The sequence below is a fragment of the Battus philenor genome, unplaced genomic scaffold (assembly GCF_028537555.1).
Source record: "Battus philenor isolate CCGP_79_NKW_IND1 unplaced genomic scaffold, ilBatPhil1.0.hap1 SCAF_11, whole genome shotgun sequence".
NCBI lineage: Eukaryota > Metazoa > Arthropoda > Insecta > Lepidoptera > Papilionidae > Battus > Battus philenor.
This window is the reverse complement of record NW_027181673.1, coordinates 3238706-3265775: the sequence shown is the minus strand read 5'-3', so window position 1 is coordinate 3265775 and position 27070 is coordinate 3238706. Positions and strand designations below refer to the sequence as shown.

At 32.3% G+C, this 27070-nt stretch overlaps 1 protein-coding gene across 1 annotated transcript; it reads right to left on the bottom strand.

Annotated features, from left to right (window-relative positions):
- Nucleotides 1-1343: 1343 nt before the first annotated feature.
- On the bottom strand, nt 1344-26757 carry LOC137931945 (putative odorant receptor 92a). Its single transcript, XM_068775437.1, has 9 exons — nt 26601-26757; nt 11959-12111; nt 9619-9807; nt 7018-7243; nt 5733-5829; nt 4315-4419; nt 3397-3485; nt 2682-2748; nt 1344-1418 (listed from the first exon to the last, which is right to left on the bottom strand). Exons 1-9 carry the CDS (start codon nt 26755-26757, stop codon nt 1344-1346), a joined length of 1158 nt encoding a protein of 385 aa, XP_068631538.1.
- Between the last annotated feature and the right edge of the window lie 313 nt (nt 26758-27070).

The window sequence follows — 27070 nt, the reverse complement described above, 5'->3', positions numbered from 1 at the left end:
CTACACGCTTGAAACTTCATTGTATTTTTTCTAATCTTTGCTTGCAATAATTTTATTAAATGGAAAATCGTAGTGGACAAGTGACCGCAACGATGAAGAGCAATTGCCGATGTAACTTAAAGGTAATCGAGTGGTTTTATTTTAGCGTTCGATGTGGAAATAAAAATAATTTTGTCGCCATGATGTTACATAATATTTAAAAATCGAATGCACCTAAAGAAATATCAATTAATTTTAAAGTATGATTTTTTTGTCAGTGACAATATTAATATTGTAATAAAATAGACTGGAGATAGACACATCAGTCCCAAGGTGTGCTTATTTACCATTTTGTAGTCCTTAGCAGTTTCTTTGATATGTTTTTTTAAATCTTCTTCTTGCTCCTTTAGCGCTACAACCCTTTAGGTGTCTTGTTCTCCTCCACGATCTTCATCCATCTCGCTGCATCGTTCTCCGTTCTTTGCCAAGATGTTCCTTTCGATACTCCTTAGCTCTTTCTCCAAATCAAGCGATCTGGTGTTGTTCGTTGTAGATTTCTCAAGGTATTTTTTACCATGACGGGTGATTAGCCCATAGATGAACCTTTCTCTTTTATCCAGGCTTGGGAGTACCTCTCGAGTAAATAAATGAATATCGATAAAAATACGAAAAATATATAGTGTCAATTAAAGATTTTCTTACAGAAGTTTCGATAATATGGTCTCTCTGCATTACAACAATAATGAATATAAGAACAATAGCATATCCATGTATATAAGATTAGCTACAAAGTATAGTATTACTACTGTATTACTAAAATATCTCTAGTAGAATACTACTAGTTTTAGAATACACTTTCGTATAATGTCTCTAAATTATCGTAAACAAATTTAACAACAAAAAAGTACAATTCGCGGTTTTATCACACAAGGCAATCTCTTACACACAACCATAGTATGATATGTATATAACATACATACTTATAATAAATTAGGTATAATACATATTATAAATATAATAATAGTGGTCATGTAATAAAATACGTACTTGTTGTGGTTTCTTCTTAAATAAAAGCGCCTTTGAAATCCTAGGATATTTAATATATTGGATGCCATTTAAGGAAAAGTCGATTTAATTTTATTATTCTTCCGAATTGTTCCTCGTCTATTCACATGGCGTACATAAGTCTCTATGTTTATTAATAAGTCGATAATTATATAAAAAACGAATAATGAATTTAATAAATATAGATTTAAACGAAATTGATTTCTTTTTAAATTACTATATTAACACGACAAATCTACCTTAATATATTTAAGATAATAATAAAAATTTTAACGACTTCAATTTGAATTGTGTCAAATTTAATTTATAGAATCGTCATCGCCTGAGTAAACGCTGGTCGCCAAGGAGAAGTACGAATACGTTGTGCTCATTACCTGGAAATGATTTCGAAAGTGATACATAGAATGCCGTATGTACCATAGAAATTTAAACTATTTCAATATGATTTGAAAGTTAATCGAGAAACACACACATACATACAAATATATATATATATATATATATATATTTATATATATATATATATATATATATATATATATATATATTTATACGTTTGATTTAAACCAAGAACTTTAATTCAATAAAAACACTCGCAAGTTCGTCGTCAAATCTGACGGTCTCCATGAAATCCCCTGTCAATGTCAACCCTTACATAATTCTATCCTAATTGCCCGAGAACTCTTTTTCTCTCACACACACAAGTGTATATACATATACACCCAAGTGTATATGTATATACACTTGTGTGTGTTAATATATATACTAGTATAGATAGGGTTAAAATTAGTCTTTAAGTCAGTTTCGTAAAAAATATGTAAATGCGTACACTGTGTATATGTGATAATCAGGTCTTTCTGCATAAAAGTATCAATAAATATAATATAAGTAGCAAATGCATGTATGTGGGATTTGCACTAAAATGCAGTATCACTACTATAGCGCTAAAATATCTATCGGGGCACGCAACTACAATGTGTGCTACCAGGTTTTCGGTTATTTTTCGTTACAAAATTGTAGATTAAACCTACTTACAAATGTTACACGTGAAAATAATACTAAAATGAAAATTACACAGTGGAGCTACGCACGAAAAATGTCATCAGAGAAGCGGTTCGTTGAGTCGAAATAGCGAAGATTTACTTAAAAAAATACTTTTAAGAGAATGGTTAAGAAATATTTACTAGACCTTTGATTATTCTTCTCTATTTTTCTTTTCCAAGTCAATAAAGTATATTAAATTAGTTACTCAATGTCCTTATTTTAATCAAAACTCTCTTAGTTAAAAATGATTTCTAAACCTTGTTATTTAAAATTATCAAATTAATTATTCCTCTATATAGGGACTCAAGTACTTTGTCCGCGGGCACAATTCGGATTTCATAATGTCAAAAAGGTTTTATAAATTTTTCCCTCAATATAAACCAGTTTCCTTACAATTACTTTTCCTTTAACTTTTATGAGTAGTGGTGGTGTCTTGTACACACAAAGAACCCAACCAATAACATGTTTGACAGCCCCTGCTTCTGCTCTTTCTAGAACTTACACGAAGTAATTATAAATTGAGCTAAATAAAACGGTAAAAAAACTCTATTGCGAGAATAATTATACTGAAAAACATATTTAAGTGAATTTACCTTTGTGAACATGTTTAATGTGACAGGCACTTGTCCCCACGCTGTCAAACAGCATGGTCTTTGTGATCTGTCAAAACGTATAAATATAAATAAATTAAAAATTTTGAATTGTTAGAATCAACTACGAAACGCACTTTCTCCCTCACGTCTCTTAATACAGTTCTTAAATTTGTGCTAATAAAATCGCCGACTGATTGAGCAAGGCCGAATATCGTGGTGATCTTTGGAGGAGGCACATATCCTGCAGTGGACGTCTATTGACTATTATTATGATGATGGTCATGAACCTGACACCATATAGGATTTATCTGAACTTTAGCGAATAAAAAAATTGCATTGCAGTGTGCATTTCTGCCACAAAACAGTTCGTAATCATTACTGTTTTTTATTTTGAAGTTACCGGATTATTAAAATTTTCCATATTTTATTTTAGGAAAGGTTTCGAAAATAAAACACTATGTCTAATTGTTCTTTGGCAGGCTGCAGGAATATGAAGCACGCCACTTTATTCGGCCTTTAAAGTAGACGAAAAACGGACAATCTCGACTCTGTTACCTGCCTTTGAGGACCTTTTCAATCCTCTGCGGCGAATTGGGTAGGATTTAAACTTATAGCTATTTCGTACATACATTAATTGTTACAACATTTAGTAATATTACACTGTATATATATACAGTGTATATATGTACCTGTATGCAACTACAGGGCTACGCACCGTAATATTATCAAAACGATCATCTTCTGATAAGATGCGTTTTCTCTGTACCATAAGTTGTTGTACGCTGAATCTGCAACACCCAAACTCTGTAAAAGATTACGTATCCATTAGAAATCAATGATAAAGTGAAAAATACAAGTTCATAGCAATATACAGGAAATATAGCCTGGGTATGGTAACTTACTATTATGATTTAAGTAGGATAAAAGCAATTAGATGAACTGAGACGACATCCTACTCTGTTACTCTTTAGGGAGTCTAAAGTGTTTACAGTACGAGAGTTAGTTATATATCTGTGACAATTATGGCGACCTTTATTATAAAAAAATGTCGCACCTACTTTATGCATGCTTTCATTGTTAACTATGATCGTACGCTAAATGCACGCTTCTTTTGCAACATTAAGTTTTGAAGTTAGTGTACGATAAGATATATACTATAGATCGCTTATAAAAATGTCACAGTACAATCAGTACCAGTAGGTCGAGTATTGAGTTACATCTCAAATGCTTTTAACACAATGTTTCAACACATTAATGATTGATATATTGTCAAGTTTTGTCTTCTTAATTTAATCATGACCGTTATCATCATATCCACCACGATGGGCGATCTTGCGTTGACCGAATTTATTAAACACCCATGAACTATATTGTCAGTTAACCTAGTGAAAAATCTACCCATGCTACAAAAAAGATCACGGTTTGCAAATGCACTTAGGTGTTCTTATCCCATCAAAAATTTATGTACAGTATAAGTAATATGTATTAATAATACGTATTATTTTTATAATTCATTTTACTTCACGACGAATATCTTTAGCTGTTAGGCGCTAGTATATCAGGCTGATACGTTTCTAGTGATCTAATTAAAATTAAAAATGTAAAGTGTATAAAAATGTTTATCTGAACTGGCCTCATGTTTCAAAAATTCACCATAGTAACAAAATATGTACAAAGGCAATGATACAGCTATTCCACCAAATATATTTCTTGTAGTTTCCTCTACGTTACGAGCTACCTGTAAAAGAAAACAATCTCGATCATTTCCGTTAGGAAAATAGTTTTTCCGAATACTGCGAACAGAAACATGGAGCTTTTTTTTATCATTTACTATCATACACAAATTTTTAACAATATTGATGACTTGAATTTTATCAAAATTTAAGGCTTGAATTGGTTGTAACTACCATGTAGTACTTGCGATAAATTGAACAGAAAAAACCGGGTCCTAGCGAGTGGACTGCTAGCTAGTATCACGAAGGTCTAAATGACCTCGAATCTATGTACGAATATATGTAACTTATACATATACTACACGTATACTTATACAAAAAATATAGAGTTAAATTTTCAAAAAATGTATTTTAAGTACACGGTGTAATTTTTTTTCCAATTTTATTATTGCGTGTTGTGTGTTTTTTGTGTGTTTAATTATTTATGCGATAGAGTATAAGATTCTGCGATGTTATTTTCTATTAACTCATATTTGTTATTAACAGCTTTACTGCCAGTGTCTTGAACATAGGAGTCGGTCAGAAGCCTACTTTCTTTCTTTTTTTCTCGTTTATTTCTTTAAAAAGAACTCAAACCAGTGAACCGGGCAAAAAAAAAATCAAATATATCACACACCGGCGTAAGACCGGCACTGCGAAAGAAATTCTCTCTATCAGTCTTGCGTTCTTGGGCACGTGACCTACCCTTCTCGTATTCATATTGCAGGGGCAATAAAAAAATTATATAAATAATAGTTCGTCAACGAAGTTACAACGACCAAGTTCAGTGCAGACACGTTAATATGTTACTTAGGGCGGTGCTGGCGCCGTAATGCCTCATAAAAGTTGATCGGTTAGTGTATCGCGCCGGCGCGAGACTGACAGCTAAGTTCTTTGAGAGTGATTTGAGTAGCTATTTGTTGGTGATGATTCTGGTGCTGATTAAGCTCGTTACTTCTAGAGGATTCAAAGTATTACTAAGCAATGATGAAATATCAAGAATATCTTTCTTGATGATTAAGAGGTTAGTTTTTATGTCAGGTTTATGTTTTATTCATTCCTAATTTTGTTTTATAATATTTAACATTTACTAAATTCGTTCTATTGACTCTTCTTTGTATTGACTTTCGTCTTTTCCGAACTGCAATAACATAAATAAAAGTAAGATCCATTTAAATGCAATTTACAAATATCTTCAATACGACTTATTGCTTGAAAATGCTTACAATAGTCCGGTTATGTAAACCTCCAACTGATAAGACATACTTTTGAATCTAAAGACTAATAAAATACATAAACGAATTGTAAGTCTAGATAAAATACGTAAAAATATACTCACAGTATATGCGAACCCGAAGAAACACATAATGACCGTCACAGAAAGAGTATTTACTAACACAATTACGTTGAATATTTCGTCCATCTCCTTTGAAATCCTTCAATTGATAAGAAATAGTTAATGTTTTATTTTATTACTAAAGCACTTTCATTTATATAATAGTGTGGTTATATGCAGACTTCTATGATTAGCGATCTACTTGTTTTATGTATTATTTAATGTTCAAATTGGAATTGGAATTACGTACTCCTAGGTAAAATATAATGGTAGCCATAAAAGTGACATTTCACAGATGTTACTTATTTTATCAATTTTATATTATAAAGATAGTCAAGATTTCTTTCTTGTAACCAAATTTGTTAGGGAACATATTTGTTTAGGTTTAGGTTTTGTCATCCTTTGAAAATCAAGGTCGTATGAAAATAGGTTAGCTAAAATGTTGGTCCGCATTTTTATTATATTTTTTATCACATTTTATTTCAAATCAGTTCCAATAAAAATCAAAATATTCTTTATTTAAAAAGGTTATTACAAGTACTACAGAATCGTCAATCAACGTAAAATTTTGGCATTGTTGTCCCTTGAGGAAGCTACCACCGGTTGGAAAGGGAGTTTTGCTGAGAAAAGCCGACGAGAAAATCAATAGTTTCTCTTTACAAATATAGTTTTATAAAGAGTGCTTGACAACAATAAGCTTCCTGAGTGAGCATCAACGACATTTATTTCCACGCCTTAACATTGTATAATATTCTTGGATAGAATATGTAATATATCTAATGGATAATGGAATTTTATTGTACATTTACTCGTATTATATATAATATTACAATATAATATTACATTGTACATATGTATATCTTGTGCCGTAAATTCTAATTTACCCGTAACTGAACGAACAGAGAGAAATGTATTTTTGAAATCAAAATCCAATTTTTTTGAATAAGTAATAACTTTAAAATTCATTTTATTTTTCATTAGATTCACTCGTTGTGAAAGAAAGCAAAAATGTTAAAAAAATTCCAATAGGCGAAATTTAATGAGCTAGTTTTTTTTTTTAAAGTCCTCAAAATCAACCAGATAGAAAAAGTATAAGCAAAGCGATTTTACTTCAGATTTATGCATACTATTTGCAAAAAAAAATTTCTTCGCTCTAACATAACTTTAAGTAATCTCTGTTCATTTCTAATTTTCTTTAGATAAATGAAATAATAAAGAAATATAAATATAGATAACCTGTTAATGTCTGTTTGTTAATCAGCAAAAGCTTTATTGCAATAGTATTTACCTTATAAGATTTTGATGTCGTCTAAAAATATCTTTAATCGAAAACCTTTGGTAGTTGTCTTCTTTCACTTGCATTTCGAATATTTGGTCGTTCTGTGCATTGTCTGAGTCGTATGAAGAAGCATATTCCAAATCCAGTCGTAATATATAAAATTCCATTCCGAGATTCGCGCAGAAAGTTATCATCAAAAATTCCGCACTTATCAAACAGTATAACATATGCAGTACTGAAAAATACTTAGTTTTAAGTTCAATTAAGATAAACACTGATATATTAGTTATTACCGGAAAGTATTGTCGTTTCTGCGCATGTCAATATTTGATTGTCATTTGGTAGTTCATTACGTACTTGAAAGACGTTGTATACCAGATGGAAAAAGTTTGTTGATAACGTAGTTGAATGTATTGTTGATTAGAAATAAAAACTTGTTAAAAATTAAGTCGTGTGAATTTAATTTAAGGAAGCGACATTGCTTTCCGGTTCCCCTAATAAAATATCGTAAGACAAAATGCTAAAATATATCGCATTAAAATCTACGACTTGTAACTACAAAATAATAAAGAGAAACTTTTTCGCTTTCATCCTAGTTATGACAAATCTGCTTTAAGTCTATATTACAAGTCCATATTTGCTAATAAAACAAAAGTAAATATTTGTGATCATCAGTTGCAAATATGTGCATGGTTGTACATTTGTTAACTGGAATAGCTTTGACATAATTTCGAGTAAAGTTTTGAAACCGTAGACGCGGACCTATCTCTCAAGGGGTATCCTTTACTATCGTTATATGGAACTACAAAAAAAATGGCTTATACCTTCTGTTATTATTTTTCGCTTTTAAATTTTAGAGATTTACCGACTGTAAAAAATTCTAGCCTATGGCGGAAGTTTAAAATTCAGTAGTTTTATATGTACAATGATTGTGTACAATTGAATGTCTTGGATAAATCATAAAAGATACTAAACCACAAAACTATTTTATATCAACTCAACTCCAGAATCAGGTGTCGATGGACCTCGTGTAAAACCAAATTACATTTCATGTAATAGACTTTTTGTTAAAGAACTGATCATAATATTATCATATTAGAATTTGTGCAAATCAGGCATAATACTCTATCTTTGTGTATTATAATTTGGAAGTTTACATTAAAATATTGCACTAAATTGCATATATACAACTACTTATTTTAATTATATTTTGACAGAAAAAAGTATTTAGTGTACAAATTGTCGCTTCAGCTTATAGATGCCTACTGTAAGGCGTATGCCTACCTCGAAAAAGTATCTATGGGGTTACAAACCATAATCGCTAGGCTTGGCGTATTATGGTACGCAGAGGAAGTTAATGCTCATCGTCTGGAAACTTGTTTTCGAGCAGAGGCAATCCTATATAATTATTGCACACTGTGTGTATTATATAATATTGTATTCTGGGAACTGAACTCGCGATCTATGATTGCATGTATCAGTCCTCTATCGCTGGTCTATCACTGTTCACTTTACTCTTTACTTCCAGTCTACTCATAATAATATCAGTACAATGGAAAATAGATGTAAAGGTATAAAGGGTAATTAGTTATTGGTGTACAACATTGAGAATCGAAACAGTGACTTATAATCCCATGTCACAATTCTCTACGGTTTTTATGGCCGCCACTATTAGGGTCCTCTCGTATCTTATTTTTGGGATAGGGATATAAACCTTCCCATTTTAACCTTCTCTATCCCATCCTTGACAATTTCTCTCTTTCTGCCCCCTTTTTTCCCTCTATCATCTTTCACATTTGCTATCCTTCGCAGATCATTTATTTTGACACCCAATCGACTATCTCCATTTTTGTTTTCACCTTCTCTATCCCATACTTTACAATTTCTCTCTTTCCGTCTTTTTTTTCCCTCTTTCATCTTTCACACTTGATATCCTTCTCACAGCATTTATTTTGACACAAAATCGACTATTTCCGTTTTTGTTTCATTTCTTCTTAAAACATATTACAGTATCCTTTTACACGGTTTTGTTATGATTAATTAGATCACTTATTACATTGTAAACGACCGCATGGTAGTTTGGCGGGTCTCTTTCGCGATGCAAGCAATACTCAAGCCCATTTCCATTTCACAGGCCACTCTAAACCCTCCATAGATGGGACAGTGAGTAATTGCCTGCACTACAGTCTTGTCCACCGCTGGGACCCAGATGCATAAAGGACTCCCTTTGAGCTTAAACCTAAATAGGTACTCTAAGAATCCCCCGTGCCTAGTAAAAATTTAGGCCAGAAACGTGAATAGAGGGTTCACGGTTGGAATACTCTTAACCCTTTCCACTCCAATGTCGAGTGTCACTCGACACTGATATTGTTCCACAAGCTTCACTGTCGAGTGATACTCGACATCGTGTAATACTTCTTTTTGCAGAAAATTTTAAAACAGGAAAGATTTTTGTTAGTAAAATGTTTGAATCACGAATGAATGAAACTTATTCTAGAATCGCAAGATACTATAATTCAATTAAATTTTATTTTATCGATGCTACATAACAGCCTTGGAAAGGGTTAATATTATTAATAAAGAGAACATAAAAATATAAACCAGACTTACTTGTAAACATTTGAAAGGCGTATGTACTCAAATATGCGAACCAGTTATCTGAAGGATCGTATGGAAACACGGCTCCAAATGGAAGCTTTAGCATATACTTATCGTTTAAAATGAATCTATGAAATACCGCAAGCACTAGTGGCGCTGTGATATTAGCATAGGTTACGATCAAGTTGCTCCAGTAGAATACTGAAAATACACTGAATCAGTGAGAACTATAATAAAATAAGGGTAAAGATGTAAAACTAATGATCAAATTTATTATTCCATATTATTACTACACTATAACTTAATGCAGTAATCATAGAATCTAGTGTATATATCATCAACATGATTTAAAGATAGCTGAAAGGGGCCTGTCTTGCGCTTCCTGCATTTAGTGACTTTCCACGACTTTTACTATGTTGGTTCATCTAGTGGTTCATAGTTGCAACTTGAAACCTTTTCGTCTCTATTCGCTACTGCCACTTTAGACGCACAATCTTTCGAGCTACTTCCTTAAAATTATTTATACTGCGGATCTCTATATTTATGCTTCGATCTCGCAGTGAAGCTCTGATAAATAAATAAATAATATAAATACACATAGCTCATTTAAACAGCTAAATTATAAGATATAGAGGGTTTTTGCGACCTGCGCCACTAAAGTGTTCGATAATACACGTCTTTTTAAACGGTTTTATTTAGTTCGACCTGTACGGAATTTATTTGTTTATTTATTTAAGTCAAAATTAGAAATTGAAATTTAAGCACCTTCCCGTTGTCAGATTGATTTGAAATTTTGTACACACATTTAATTTAGATGACAATACGATATAATAAAATCAATATAATTATAAATCTAAGATGGCCGCCGATACAAAATGGCGGATTACATATTTTTCCTTAACCGCCTCAATATGGGTATCAAATGAAAGGGCTACACTAGTAAAACACGATGATTATGTCAAAATTTAAAATTCAAGTTGGACGCCGCTCCAATATGGGGGACTAGGTACATATTTTTCCACAAGCACCACAATATGGGTATCAAAAAACCGTTTAACTTAAAAGTTTTTTAAATTTATTTATTAAATATTGTATTATGGAATTCGTCGGTTTCTTTTCACTGTTTATAAGCTGTCACGTTACTCGATCTATACTTGATCAATCTTAACATGTTGAACACCATGTGTAGAAACCATTGTCTCACGTTAGGCAGGCTCACCCGTGAACAAACTCTTACTGGACCATTTAATTCATGAGAGTCACCCGCGAGCGCCTCGAAGGTTTATTTCAATCGTTTACCACAAGCTACATACAACTTACAACTATATAACAAAACGCATATATAATTGATCCGCTTGGTTCTGTTGTCCGTCTGGACGGCTCGATTTTAAATTAAATTGATAACCTTTTTATTTTAGGCATTTAACTAATCTATTACTAGACCTATGTTTACTTGTCTGTTAATTCATATTATATTCTCTCTGACGCAAGTGCGATCCAAATGGATCGACAGTTGACAGTTTGATCTTTTTATTTATTATTGTACCAGATTTATGATATACATTATACCATAATATGTATCATACCTTATTTATTATAAGAATATATGTTATATACATGTGTATGTATGTATGTTTTGCACACGTAAACTATCCATTATATATACTACTACCTGTTCCATACTATGGTTGTTTGTAAGAGATTGCCTAGTGTGTTAAGACCGCCCATTGTACTTTTTTGTTTAGCATTATGAAAATATTTAATGTATCCAAGCGTGTACAATAAGGAATATTAAAAAAAAATGAAAGACGTGCTAATGCACTACATATTTTTTAAAAAACGGTTCAGAAATATTTACATTGATTATTTATCCTTTACTTCACTTTTTTTTCTGTTTTTTTATTCTTTTTGAAGCAAGTGCGATCAAAGTTAATTTTATATTTTTATTTATTATTTTATTTATAATAATGAATAATATTGTTTTTGTTATGAGTATATATGATTAAAAATATAGTATATACATATATAGTATATTTATGTATGTATGTTTGCCTATATGTACACGTTAACTACCCGTTATATATTCTTTTACTGCTTCCATAGTATTTTCTAATACGTACCACAAGAAGTATTAAAATTAAATTAAATAAATAATGGGTAAAAGTGACAGTTTTTTTTTATTTAATGTATAAATAACCGATTTTAAAAATCAATTCAGCAAAATAATTCATTTACGGATTTCAGTTTGGTTTGCCATAAGCTGCATGCTATATTTACCGGTGGCATATATAATGTATACAACGTATTAATTACTAAATTATTATTGCTGTATAAACTCTAAAAAAAGCTTACCTGTATGAAAACGGTTTAGCATTTTAATCCGATTTTTTCTCATTTTTATTTGCTGCTTCGTTAAGTTTGAGATTCTCCATATAGAAGCCAATTCATTGAGCAGACTTTCTAGTTTATTTTTCTTATAATACATTACGGATCCTTTGAAACTTGCTGAGAAATGAATCAATGCGTATTTTTTAAAAATAAAATAAATAAGACTTTTTAAATACAAAGTACTGTACGTCATTGCAGCTGTGCTATTACCTACTAGACTTGATACAAGTACTTATTTCTATTGTAATTTTTTAGTACCAATTACTTTAATATTTATGCACCATACTGCTTAAAGAAACCGGCTTGTTGGTAGCAAATGATGTACGCATTCGATACTTTAGAGATATTCTGGATTCTCAAAATATTCTGGAGACCAAAGATTTTACGCCTTTTTTTAAAAAGCTCCATTTTTGTGCCTCTCGTTCCTGAACCGAAATCTTAAAACTAAAATATTCCTTACCTTGTCCACAAAGTAAGCATATAGAAATTGTATAAGCTGCATCACATATATTGACGGCCTCGTTCTGTGTAAATATTCTCGTTACAAAAGCCCAAAGGGTCAAGTTAAGAATAATTATACAAGGCAGTATAAAGTACATCTTCCAACGTGTACGATTCCATTCGTCTATATCAAATAAAATTATATTACATTTGCGTAACAGTCTGATACATAACTCCCAAGGATCAGATATTCCAGAAGGAAATATCTTAAACTTCATAGTGGCTTTTCTTGGTTTTGTTTCGTTAAATAATTTCGAATGAAGAAACATATACGTGGCAACCTTTATATATCGTTCGCAATTTATAATTGGAGACTAGAGAGATTTATTAAAAACCATTTTTAATTTTTTAATGAAAATTTTTATATTCTCATTTGCTTGGATAATTGAAAGTTCAAAAAACGTGCGTTATTTTGAACGAGAAGGTGTTTAGGAGTGTTACCACTAGAGCTTATAAATATAAATATTGCTGTATGTTACTACCGATCAATTACGCTATCGAAACGTGGTGTTTAAGAAGAGTTCAATAACAGAACGAAATTAGGCAATGGAATGTATGTGGTGTACCGTTTAAGGACTGTTGTTGGTAGGTGAAAGAAAACAGCAACTCGGCAACAGAAGAAAAATATATTTAATAAAAATGGGTAGTGGGCAGAAGGCTTGGTCTGATTTTACATCGCAGTTCGGTACTCTCCTGATGGTGGTGGTAGCCAGCCGCACGATATCCCAGGACTGGTCAGGCGGCAGCAAGTTGAGAGCTGGAAGCGCCGGTAGTTCACAGGCTGTGTTGCTTCCGTGCAAGGTGCAAGGTGATATAAATTCAACCTCAATGATAGTAGGTTATTTTTTTTTTGTATAAAACTCACACCCCTTTGGGGTGCGAGGCGATATAAAGGTTGTGGCGTAAATTAAATGATGCCCAACAAAAAAAGTACCAAGATGTGAATTTATAACGTAAATTCTAATTGGCCCCGGCGCGTGAGGCGACACGTAGCTGGTGAACGCAACCGACACAAAGAGTGTGCGTCCGTGCGTGAGACGACACCTAGCTAGTGAACGCGACCGAGGCCAGGGTCCTTCTCCCGGGCAATGATGTAAACTGATGTGGCTGGTGCGCGGGAGCATTGGAATGTTTTTTTATAAAAACAAAGATCCGCTGAACCAATAGCACGCTTCCACGACCCCACGCCACTTGAGATGTACCATTCCCCGCCAAGGGTTGAACAATTTTTTGTTGTATTGCGATTTATGAGATGTGAGAAACATCTCAAAAATCGCGTCGTGTTTATATTTTTTGGTTAAAATTTTAAAGGAAATTTATGGGACGTTAACTTGCAACGTTACAGTGGGAAGGCCACATAGCACACAGAACTAGCTAACAGGCTATTAGAGGCATTTGGATCTGGAGTGGACACTAGGGACGGGCAAGTGCTGCAAAGGAAGTTCACCCACCGTATGTAGCAAGGTCACCTTTATAAAGTCGACAGAAGTTACTAAATTGTGGCAGCTTCTTACCGATCTTATTATATCTTAAAGTCCAGCAGTGAGTATCCTAGTATCGAATTGATAATGCTATCTTGGTCATAGGAGTTTTTGGGTTGCCTTTTTACAGGCATTTTAAATTTTCTATCATAATAAAAAATGTATTTAAAACTAGTACTGAACCCATCAAAATATTTAATCCAGATAAAGACTAATCAGTATATAATTGATAAGCTTGGACTTCTTTGATCTATTTTATAATTTCGCAAAATTAGTAAGTAAAATTTCAAAATGATACACTAAGTACCACACCACAAAGGAATAATTTTATTAGAAATCCTCTTGTAATTTGCAATAATCGAACGTAATATGATTTGAATAATTAAATAAAAACGTCTTATACTTCGTTAAGTGGTGTTAATATTATAGCGCAAGAACCCGTGAGCCATTATTTCGTTTTTTAAATGACGAAATTTTCTCGTATGCTCCCAACACAGGTGAAAGCGATGTTCTACTATGAAATTTGAACGGTGAGTAATAAAATAACAACTCAGTTTTGTAAATTAAAATCAACGGCATTTCCGAAAGAAATCTGAATTACCAAATAAAAAAATGAAACTTATTTTTGTTCAATGTCCGTTTAATTGCGATTAATGAAATATAAACGAAGATATTTTTTTTTTTTAGGATTGTTGGCATTACATATTTTTATTTTAAATCGTTCATTTCGTTGAATAGGAAATAAGAATTGTTTCTTACTTTTTTTTAATGAAACGTTAATAAATATATGTATAATGTATATATATGATCATGATTACATTTCACACGATGCAGCGGAATGATTAATTCTGTTTAAGTTTACCTCATCACTCACAGCACACAATTCCGGCATACAAATTAATGTTTGCATTCATTTGACGTTATTTCTGTTTTAACTTGGAACTAACTTATCTACTTACTGTTTAGATTAGATATAGGAGGTGGTTTAACCAAGTAATGTTATAATACAGCTAGCAATGAAGCTATTGTTAATGCTATGTACACGAGCATGTATTTGTTATACAAATTCGCATTCAAATTTCGAGCTGGCAAGAATGATTTAAAACAAAAAGTATTATAACCGTAGTGGCTAGCAATATGAAGCGTTCTTATACGACACAATTATTTCAAAAAAGTCAGAAAGAGTCTCTAACTCAGTGATTGTTAAAGTGGTCTATATCGACCCCTAGGGGTCTATGATAACCTGCAAGGGGACTACGTCAACGAAAAACAAATTGGGAGTCCATGTAATGAAATGAAAATGGGGGTCCACGATAGTGGATCTCAACGCATACACTGATAGTACCTATTTACTTACATCATACTATCTTATAATATCAAAACATTTACATTATTTATAAAAGTACCTATGAAGTAAAAAAAATATTGCTTATGTTATTTTATTTACTGTTTATTTAATGTTACGTATATTTTACATAACAGATTCAACATTTTATTTTGAGTAGTTTTAATTTAAATTCAATTAATAAATGTATAAATTAACATGTGTTTTTACGTTAAGTTTTTAACACTAAACTTCACTAGAAATTTACAGGAAATCAATATCAGGTAAGTTGGGGGTCTATCCAACACGGAAAAACATGGCAAGGGGTCTACGACACAAAAAAGTTTGAGGAATTCTGCTCTAACTTATATGAAGGTTTTTGTAAGTGAAAATTATACAAGTACATCCATGTACCTTTTAAAGTCAGATTTTATTTCTGACGTAAAAGGTCCAGGATTATAGGCCTATAATTAGATTTCACAAAGGACCGCTTGAAAGCGACCTGCAATCAACTTTTTCCGACGAACTAAACAAGTTTCAAATTTTCAATTTCTCTTCATTTAGTGAACGTCCAAAGCTGCACCTGTTTTATGGAACCTGAAGACGCTTTCAGCCGTCTGTTCTCTGATACTTCGACCTGCCAATTCGGTATTCTTCTTATGTTTGTTTAATGTTTAATGTAAGTATTAATATAATTGTTTTTATTTATTTTAGATAAGATTATTTCATTATTTATTTGTTCAATGTACTTCCACTACAAGGAATTCCTCTCTCAAATATCGCCACGATGATTGGTCCTGCGCTGCCCGCATTTATGGAATTATACTTTTCCTTTACTATTTTCGATAAATAAAATTAAATACTTATTTCCACGTGTTAGACACATGTCTCTTTTAACCCTTTTCTTGATGATGTATCTGTAGTGATACATCAGAATTAAAAAAAAAATAGTGGCATCAATTTTGAACGCAAAGTAATCATTTGTTTGTGAATGTTTAGGTAATTTATTAATTTTCGAACGCTTGTTCAGTTTTTTCTGTTGGCATCCTTGGGTCTTAAAAGTCAAGTGGTATAAATGTTAATGTAATATAAAAAAATCTGCCTATTTAAGGGGTAAAATAGAGCGATTATTAACACACATTTAAAAATTTATTGATTGATTTACTGGCATTAGCGCCAATAATGCTATTTTATAAAAACCAATTCTATCTGTGAAACTAGAATAAACTTCCTCGTTAAGGCTTGGCAGTAATCGCAAACCTTTCAATACTTTCACAAAGTTTTTAAAAACACTTAATTATTAATAATTATGAGATAGAACTCTACTAAAGTAATATAGCCATTTATGCCTTTGAAACAGGAAACCTTTGTGTCTCTTTATCGACTTGCAGTTATTGGCGATGCCTTCGCATTGTGTTTTTGAGACTATGGAAAGTACTAGAATGCTTTATCTTTAATATTTTGTAATTCTGAACAATAGACCCTTTGTCGTGGGATTAATTATCAGCATCGCAATGTATTGTATAACGTTCTACATTAATTGTTACGAATTTTAAGGTTTCATTGCAAATATAATTTTGCATAGTTTTGTAATTGTTGTAATCATAATAGTATTTTCTAATGATAGCTTTATGTATATCGCTATTTTTACTATCTATTGAAACAAAACTATGCAAATACAATTGTGCTAGCTCCAAGCAAACAATGTGTTCTTTTATCTATATTTTTTTTTAAAAATTATACTATTTTTTTAAAAAGTATCCATTATGGAATTTAAGATCTATCGCATATTTCATATATCATGTTATTTCACGTTTTTTGTCATCACGTTTTCACGCTTAAGGCGCGAAAAATATTGCTGCTTTTCATTTCATAAATAAGCCTTAAAATACACTGAAGATATATTATTCTTAAGATTTTTGTGTTAATTTATTTAGATTTTTATTCAAACACTTTGGTTACTGAAATAAAACGTTAAGCGGTGAGTTAAAAATATAAACAGATCATGTAATGTAATAAAATAACATGACCGAACAAAAGGATGAGACAAGTTTGGTAAAGAAAATATTATAATTGTATATGTTCGATTTACACATGATAATCTGATGTGTATTAGAATAACATAGATTAGATTATCTTTTATATATGTATATATATATTCTAAGACTAATATATAATACACACACACACACACACACACACACACACACACACACACACACACATATATATATATATATATATATATATATATATATATATTCTATGGTATCACCCTCCTTTTCTTAATTAAGTTAATTTATGACTTTACATAAGTTTATAATATGATCGCGCAACTTAACGTTTGTTTGAAAAAGCTCATTGTATTTGACACAAAAAAATTCTACGTTATTAATAAAATATCTTATCTGTATTGTATTGTTAATTAAATATAATTTATGTATGAAAAGCAATAACATTTCCCGCATGTTGTAGAAAACGTAATATCTATTGTTTTTAGTTTCTCAACAAGAACAGGCACACAGTACTGTGGTGGATCTAAAATAACATAATTTATTCTAATTACCGGAGAGTAAAAACAATATTTTCGTTATATATCATCTATAAGAAGAACAATTATGTTTGTAGAAATGACAATTGTATTTGTATAGCTGAATTTTAATAAATACAAAGCTTCAAGGCTTTTTTTATTTTATGTTGTATTTTACAGGAATTGTGATAAATCCTATATACATAACAGAACCATAAATAATTTTTATTTATGCTAGAGATAAATAGTTAAAATATTTTTGCAAATCTTCAGGTACATCCCTGTATAATATTTTATAATAAGATCCCGAGTAACAAAGTTCAAAGAGTCGTTAAGATTGTAAATAAGGTATTCAACTTAAAGTTTGTTTTACTTTTTGATAAATAATTATAAATTTATTGTTTAAAATAATACTGCTTCATTTTTTTGGCCTGTTCTTAGCTTCGAGACGTTTAATATTCGAAAAGATATTAGACTTGATTGAGTCAAGTTTGAAGTCAGCAAAATACGTAATTCAATTTATGTTGAATAAAGAATTTCTTAATTTGAATATCGATTTTTTTTTATTTTATACTTACGAGTTCAGAGTATAATGGCCGAACATATTGGAATGCATACTAAAGAAACTATCAGAAACATTTACAATATGTAATTGTAATCCAAGGTCAATCTTAGTATGGAAAGAAAACATATGTTAATGCGACTTTATTGTAAGATTGATTACCCTATTTATTGATTATTACAGGTTGCCTTCTTCTAGGGGCGTGATACATGAAGGACAGACCATGTCTTAGATATGCAGGCGTTCCACGCCCAGAACATTCCATTTCCATGTAAATAGTCAGGTGCAAGTCCGAACCTCCCATCGGCATCGGCCATATTGACCAATACAATCGATTATAACACATGCATACTCTAACAGAGCGTTTGGCCTTCATAGCCAGTTGTATTATAAAAATTATATACTCGTATCTATATACAGGTTGATATGCGCAATAAACAGATAGCTGCTAACAAATAAGGTTTGCGAGTGAAAATCACGTATTGTAAAGTGTAGTGTTGGACGCTTATTGACAAGATGGACAGAGGAATTTATTTATTTTCCTATATTTCCAATAGGACCGGTTGAAAGCGAGCTGTGTTCAGCATCTTCCAATAACTCCAACAAGTACATCTCACCACTTTCTGGGTCACTCTACACCTTATCCAATTCTTAATGAACTAAAAAATATATATATTAGCTCGCGGATTTTGGATCCGTGAGCCCTGAGTCCGATCAAGCTGTAAAAGCCAAAACGGTTAACAGCGCGCAGAACAGTAAAAACCCAGAGGCCATTTTCTTAAACGAACACTTTATCTATCATCTTAGGTATAGAATCTCATAAAATTCGTTCTTAGCTGACTTATACTTGATAAAGTGAATATTTTAAGAAAATTTCAAGTCTCTAAACAAAATCGTTTTAGTAATATCGTGATGAGTCTGATCTGCGCTATATAGCTTGCCCACTGCTACTTCAACTTTCCGATCTTTGGAACTATATATCTATATACTTAATAAAATTAACTATTGTGTCTATTTGATATGTTTGTATCTGTGTATAACAGTGTGTGTTCAAATTCACTCGAATAGATGTGTACAATAGTGTGGTACAGAGAGTAAGAGACGATTAAGCGTAAAATATAAAACATGATAGTACACCATACCTAGGTGGGATATGTAACTGGTTTGCATGAGAAAGTATCAAACGTTACATGGAATTTTGACAGAAATTTATGTTATTTTGACTCAATAGTTTTTACCTGTCTAAATAATAGTACTTAAAGGATTATAATTATTTTTCGAAATAGTCATCAACGATTTTCACTACCAGACTTACCTCTTTTAAAGAAAAAAGTCGCCACGGTGACCCGTCTTTCGTTACCCATATCCCGCGACTTCCGGCACCATTAGCTATGTCATCGGTCCATTTAGTGGTGGGCCTATCTACGCCATTTCAATACACACCAATATTTTTATATACAATAAAAGATACAACAAATATACGTTTACGAAGGAGAACGTATTAAAATAGTAGTCAGAGTTCAACCGTAAACTAAACTGTAGCAGCTAACAAATGTACGTGCGGCTTCGCACAGTCGCCGCCTGAAATATGTATGTTCCTATCAATGCCATTATCGTTCCATTTCTGAAAGTTCTGATATTTTAAATATAAAGCGTTTTTAGTCTTATTAAAAGATGTTTGTAACACTTTAGCAATTTATTTAACACGCGAACAAATTTTTATTAGCGCTTGAGTGCGAGCAAAAAGGACGTGCATTCGTCGTGGAACTCTAGGGCGCAATGTGCTCCGCGACCGAGTGAAAGCGGGCAATAGAACTAAGGCGCAAAAGAAACAAAAGTAACAAAAGGTCTGCGCCCGCGTCACCGGTGCGTGCATGTGCTCGCTGCACTAATTCGGCACACTAAGTTCGCCCGTCGGCTACGCTCGCCCACAAAATATTCAACCTATTATTCATTCAGACATCACATCAGTGTATATGTGACTCCCACAAATTGCACACCTTACATATTTATGAATATATGTACACGTATATATCTATAAATATTTATAAATGTTCAAAAACACTTATGCAAACTAGACATCCTTCCGGCACTTTTCGTGACCCATGCCTTTTGTTATTTTAAAAAATCACCTATTTGTAATATTAAATTTATAAACCACTTATTCTAACCAAGTTTAATCCACGTAAGACCTTGTGTACGAATATCTAAAGGTATTAGGTCCGCTAATAAATAAATAGTTAAATGGAAAATAGACAAATAATTTTTTTTTACCTAACCTAAGAGGAATTTTATCACATCCGGTTTTAGCTAATGTCTTCTCGTTAAAAGCAATATTCTTACCAATATTTCAAGTTCTTTACCTTTATTATTCCAGAGACATTATGATGAGTATATAGGTAAATATTTTTCATATTTTTATTTAGATAAAAATATATAATTAAAATGCAAATCAGAAAAAGTATTTAAGCATCTTATCTTTAAATGTACTTTCGAGAGTTTTATAAGATATCCAACAACGATATTTCTGCATTAAATTGAATTTTTAGTCGAGTAGAAGATATAAATAGATAAGGTGTGTTTCAGATTACATAAAAGAGATTTAGGATCAATCAAGCACGCGTTTAATACCATGATTATTTGTTGTTCGTTGATTATATCCTTACACACGCTTTTTAATTTTTATGTTTTAGTATTCTTTTTCTATTTTTTGGGCAAAAAAATGAATGAAATATTATAACAAAGTTACATTATTTGCAAGAACGACTAATATATTCAAATATCAATATTAGATTCAAAAAAATTCACTTCCCGTTAAGGTTTATGTATATGTAAACATACACGAGTGAATCGCTTGAAATTTCGAACGTGTTCTATCTTGTTCTTTAGACACCGGCTTAAAGAAAGAGAGAATCCACAAAGTGAAAGATTTATGAGGTGAATAGGTTGACAAAACGACGTATCGAGATGGGCTTTTTGGGGATTTTGTCACGTTAAATTGTAAATATATATGATTTTATAAGTCATACTTACTGAAATATTATAAGTACATGTTTAACAGAGTGCAAATTATAGCTGATCATCTTGTGCAATATAAGTAACATGATATTATGAGACTCGAAGAGTCTATCTCAGCAAGTTACATTTTAGTGTCTGACACCAACGTTTTTTAGACAGGATGTATCTTACATTAATTTTTTCACCGTTTTAAAGCTTTTATATCTATAAAATATCAGCCTATATAGCACATTTATAGTGCGTTCTCCCATCTGTATTTTCTATTTCTTTTCTTTCAAAATTTATCTATGATATACACTTTAAATGGTATAGCATAGTTCATACTCTAGTAATATCTTGGGCCCTACACTTAAATATGTCTTCTTTTATCCGAAAACACTGGAGCATTCAAGTGATTCCTTGCCTTAACCGTGTGTTATAAACGATGTAATAACGCTTTGCATGAAAAGAGTGTTTTGAACGCAACAATATGTTTTTTATTATAAAAGAATGTTAAAGCCGTTCATCTGGTATATGATACTATATGTCAACATCAGCACTTTTTATAGTAGTTGATTATAGAAAAATAAATATTTAAGGGTAAATATATTTCTTAACTTTCGTGGCAAGATTACTTATGACGCAAAGGCGGCACAGACACAATCGTAGCTTCTCAAGACTATGTGATGCTGTTCATTATCATCACCGTGTGAACAGATAGACTCCCACTACAAGGCATAGGCCTCTCCAAAGATGATCACCCAGATCGGTCTCGCACTCGCAGTCGAAGATTTTTTAGAGGTGACAAGACGGGATAAAGATAAAATTCATTAATTCAAAATTGGAATACTTAACAAAACCTTTATTGGTCAACTTTTTTTTTTTAACTTTTTGACTCCACTCAGCTTCGCAAGGTATTATAGTTGTAGAAAATAAGCAGGAAGATACTCCACAACAATACATATTTTAATAGTTTAACAACACACATTCAAGGTAATAAATCGAAATCATTACCAAAGAGTCTTGTCATTTGAATATTCATTTATTGAATAATAATAAATAAGCCTTTTATATGAATTTACTTTTAATAAGTGCTTTGAATTGTGTTAATGGTAGTCAAATAAGATTTTGCAGTGTTTTTAATTTTAATTTTAATTCAAAGTAATTATCTAAATAATGAAAATCATCTCTATTTTTCTATGAGTGCCTTATTATTGATATACGTATAGTAATAACTCTCACAATCATGATTAAAATGAATTTGAAATTACTTTTTTTTAGATTGTCTAGAAGTAAAGAAAGTTCAACTTAATATAAGTGATATGGCTTTTTAAAAAAACAATTCTATTGAAATCGTATCTCTTTATAAAACACTAAACTAATGAATTAACACTTGTTCAATAACATATTAGTTAGTTCTGTGAATAATTTTTTATACAATATCCGATCACCATGACATTTTTGATTATAATCAGTTGTTACTAACCAAGAGTAAAGTATTATTTGAATAAGAATTAAATTTCAGATTTCTCGTTCGTAGGTTGATTTTTCCTCAACCCTTCAGTGAAGAGTTTTGTTGAAAATAGCTAAAGTATCGTTTCATAGAATGCGACTAAAATAGACGTCGCTTTCACGGTATTTCAAAGTGGAGTCTTTATCTTACAGCTTACACAGAGTACAAAGTGGAATAGGTTGAGATACTGGAAAGCAACAAAGAAAGTCCAGGCAAGTACTAACTTATCATACCCCAATCTTATGTACACAGGATTATTTATTTTCGTCCGCATCTTTACCCTTTACAGTATCTTTTACGCATCTTTCTTTTATACGTTACATTTTGTATCATTCCTTTCTATACTTTATTTTCCTTTCCTACAACATCTTTTTTTATTTCGCCTTCATCTTCTGACTACTACTCCTATATTTTTAAATTCATTTTATTGTTATTCATTTACTTTTCTTTTTAAAACTATTATATATTACAATTTTTTATTTGAATTTTTTATATTTTATCAAATTCATCCCAAAAAATTTTTCTCTCCCTTGTCTGGTACTTGTTACTCTGTTCCTCTACACGACTGGTATTTGTTACTCTTTATTATGTTACCAATGATCTTTTTACAATAATCTAGATAAAGCTGTTTTGTCTTCTTTTAACGGCCTAGACACGTTATTCTCTTCTATTTTCTATTGCAACCGAAGCTGGGGGACGGTAATTAGTTGTAGTAGAAGGTCTGATACACCGCAGGGTCACACGAAGGACTCTCATTGGGTTTAAATCTCTGCAGGCACTCAGCGAATCCACCGTGCCCCGTGAACAGATGGACCAGAATCGCGTCTTGCTCTAACTGACGAAGCACCCGGTAGAGATAGACGGTGTTCGGGAAAAACCTTTACGAGGTTAATGTTAAAAAAATTTCCTTTTATCATAGATCAGACGACATAATTAAAATATTAATATTCAATAAAATCAGGCGTTACCTCGCGGAAGTCCATCCTAAGTAAGAAAAGGACCAATATTTAGCCACTTCCACACATGCAGTGGTAGTAGTGTAATGAAATGCACCGCCCGCCATCCCGCTAATAAATCGCTACCGCCAAATTACTCAACACGTGTTTCACCCCTACACGGGGCATCTTCAGGAGTTAAGTTACACCGATTAGTGCCAAATACAGAGTCACTCTCTCAGAGTGGTAGCGGTTGTGTGATTCGCATTGTTTGCCGCATACGCATTTATCAGCGGGCTGGCGGGCGGTGCATTTCATTTCACGAATACTGTTGCATGTGCGGAAGTGGCTAAATATTGGTCCTTTTCTTATATTGATATTCGTTATTTCACAAAACACAAATGTAAATCAAAATGAAGTGCTAAATTTATTAAATAACTTATATCTGCTCATGTCGAGAACAAGTACAGTTAAGTTGGCTTTAAGCCTTCGTGCACTGTACAGAGCTTCGTCTAAACTTTGATTAAGGGACGCCACTTACACGAGCAACTTCCGATAGATTCCCTCCGCGACACCCCCCACATCTGATTAGCTTCAAACTAGTTATATCCCGACCATTACCGCAGCAATGCCTGATTGCCAATCAGTCGATTACTTTCAGTCCAACACCTGATTAGTGTTTTTGATATTTTTGATTCAGAAAAAGTCATTTACTAATTAATTTACAAGTTGATGACGCTTTAAATGTTTTGTTTCTACATTTATTTTTGGATTTTTATACTATTCATATGTTTTAGTAATTATTTCCAACGTTTACAATTATAACAGATAGCGTAAAAAAGATTGTTTCGTTTCAAATGCTTATTAAAAGTTAAAACAGAACTCATTTCTCAATCATCAAGCTTTTGCTGGTATAATCTCAAAGCAATTGGAAACTCGTTGGAGATATATTAGTGTGCTGTTTTGGTGATGAATCGTAAACATTTTGTTGACATGCCGGAAGATGAATGCTGTATATATCGTGAATAAATCAAAAATGTTCTGAAAAGTAGTTTAAATTTTATTTTCTAATAACGTATCGTAAAAAGAACATTTGTAGCTGTATTTTAATACTTTTTAAACATTAAACCAATTTTCGTTAAAATTCAACTAAGATTTACTTGTGAAATCCCACATATATGTAAAAAATTAAGTTAACGTACAAAGGAGGTTTCAGTAATGATTTTTTTATTTTAATAGTTTATTATTGCTGGATGCACCAGCTATTAATTTCTGCGGCTTCATTACCCGCGATGGATGAGCAATTGCATTATGTTAGCGTTAAAGAACGCGAGACGATGTATTTTTTATGATATATTTATGATCATATATACTAGCTGATCTCGCAAACGTTGATTTGCAAAAAAAAAACAAAGTTTTTAATTAACAAATAAAAAATAAGGGTTGATCGTAGAAGGGTGAAAATTTAGGGTTGTATGTATTTTTGTATGCTATCTTAAAAAAATAAAAACAAAAATTTTGTGTAAAAAATTAACATAAATTAGGGGTGGACCACCCTTAACATTTATGGGGATGAAAAATAGATGTTGTCCGATTTTCTACCCTGGCCGATATGCACGCTAAGATTCACGAAAATCGATCGAGCCGTTTCGGAGGAGTTCAATCACGCACACCGTGACACGAGAATTTTATATATTAGATATAAATGCCGCGTGATCGAATCTGTAATGAGGAGATCAGCAAAGGTGGCAGTGGGCGCCCGCTGGGCGCCGCATATCGGCACGAATTGGCGATGGCCGTTGGGACCGAAGGGTTCTTGAGTGGCGGCCACGATGCGGTAGACGCGGCTTGGGTAGTCTCCCCAATACATGGACATAGTTAAGGTAGCGGGCAGTCTTCGAAGATTTTTGGGGAGACTTATGTCTTGCAGTGAAAAAGAAGACATTTATAATACTTGCAATCACAATAATCTCAACGGTTTTGCAATAATCTTATCATTGCGAATACAACACATGCACGTACAGACAGCAAAACTGTCAATACTTGTTAATTTTAGCTCGTTCATGTTCGAACATGTTTGTGCGTGAAGCACAGTACGACAAATACTTATAAATACGGCCACGTTGTGCGCTATAGATCAAGATCATTGCTCAATTACTTAATAGTGTATTTCTTCAGAACGTCATTACACTATCGATTGAAAGAAGTTTTGGATTATATCAAATATGATCACCATAAAGGTATCATCAACGACGTCATAGCTGTGGATTTTAATTTGACAGATATGTTTAAAATATATATTCAAAATATACCTTATATCCTTGCAAACTGAGGAGTTTTTCCAGGAGAAGATATTTTGCATATATAAGATGACACATTTAATCTGATTTCGTATTCAATGATGTGAATTCGAGAAACGATCCGAGGCAAGTAAATTTTTCATATCACGTTTAAATAACTTTAAACTAGACGCTTTAAAAGTTTGAAAATATAACGGAATTTAAACTAAAATGGAACTTGATAAAATTTAGTTTAACTCTCATACACACGCATATACACACACGTACACACATGCGCGCACGCACACACACGCGCACACACACGCCCTTACGCACACACACGCACATACACGCACACACAAGGACACACGCATACACGCACATACACGTACACACAAGGACACACGCATACACGCACACACAGGCACACACGCAATATGCAAAATCTATCCTGAAACTCTGATAGCTACAATGCTATGCTCACCTTTGGCCTGGGAACTTACGAGCGCGTACTGTACGACCATGCTGAAGGACTTGCGAAAAATAAAACAGGAGCGGAGGAAGCTGGTCTGAACAGCCAGTTTATCAGCTGTGAAAGCTGCGGCTAAATCCCCCCCGGCGAAGTAATGCCTAGCGGCCATGCCGCGAGGACCAGAGATACCGAAGAGGGAGGATTGTTTTTAGTCGATATTGACGCCTTGATCGAGTCCGACATATGGGGCATCACCATCAGGCCCTAAAAACGTAAACGTATTTTTAAACCTCTTCAAAAAAAATACAACACACACACATATGTTACATGGTTATGTATGTTACATCTCAAAAATTTTTGCCACATAAAGGTGTGAAAATATTTATAAGAACATAAATGTAATATCTATCTTTAGTATACCGATTAGAAGTAAAGTTTTTACTTAAATCTTATGATCTTTTTATTTGTACTTAACTTTATTT

Bases quoted from the DNA above. Each gene is read 5' to 3' on its own strand.
- LOC137931945 (XM_068775437.1), bottom strand. From the start codon at position 26,757: ATGGCCGCTAGGCATTACTTCGCCGGGGGGGATTTAGCCGCAGCTTTC. The intron at 5,830-7,017 runs GTAAATACTATT...TATCAATTGAAG, and splicing joins CGACATCAAAATCTTATAAG to GATTTCAAAGGAGATGGACG. The intron at 4,420-5,732 runs GTGAGTATATTT...TTTCTTTTACAG, and splicing joins TCTTCGGGTTCGCATATACT to GTAGCTCGTAACGTAGAGGA.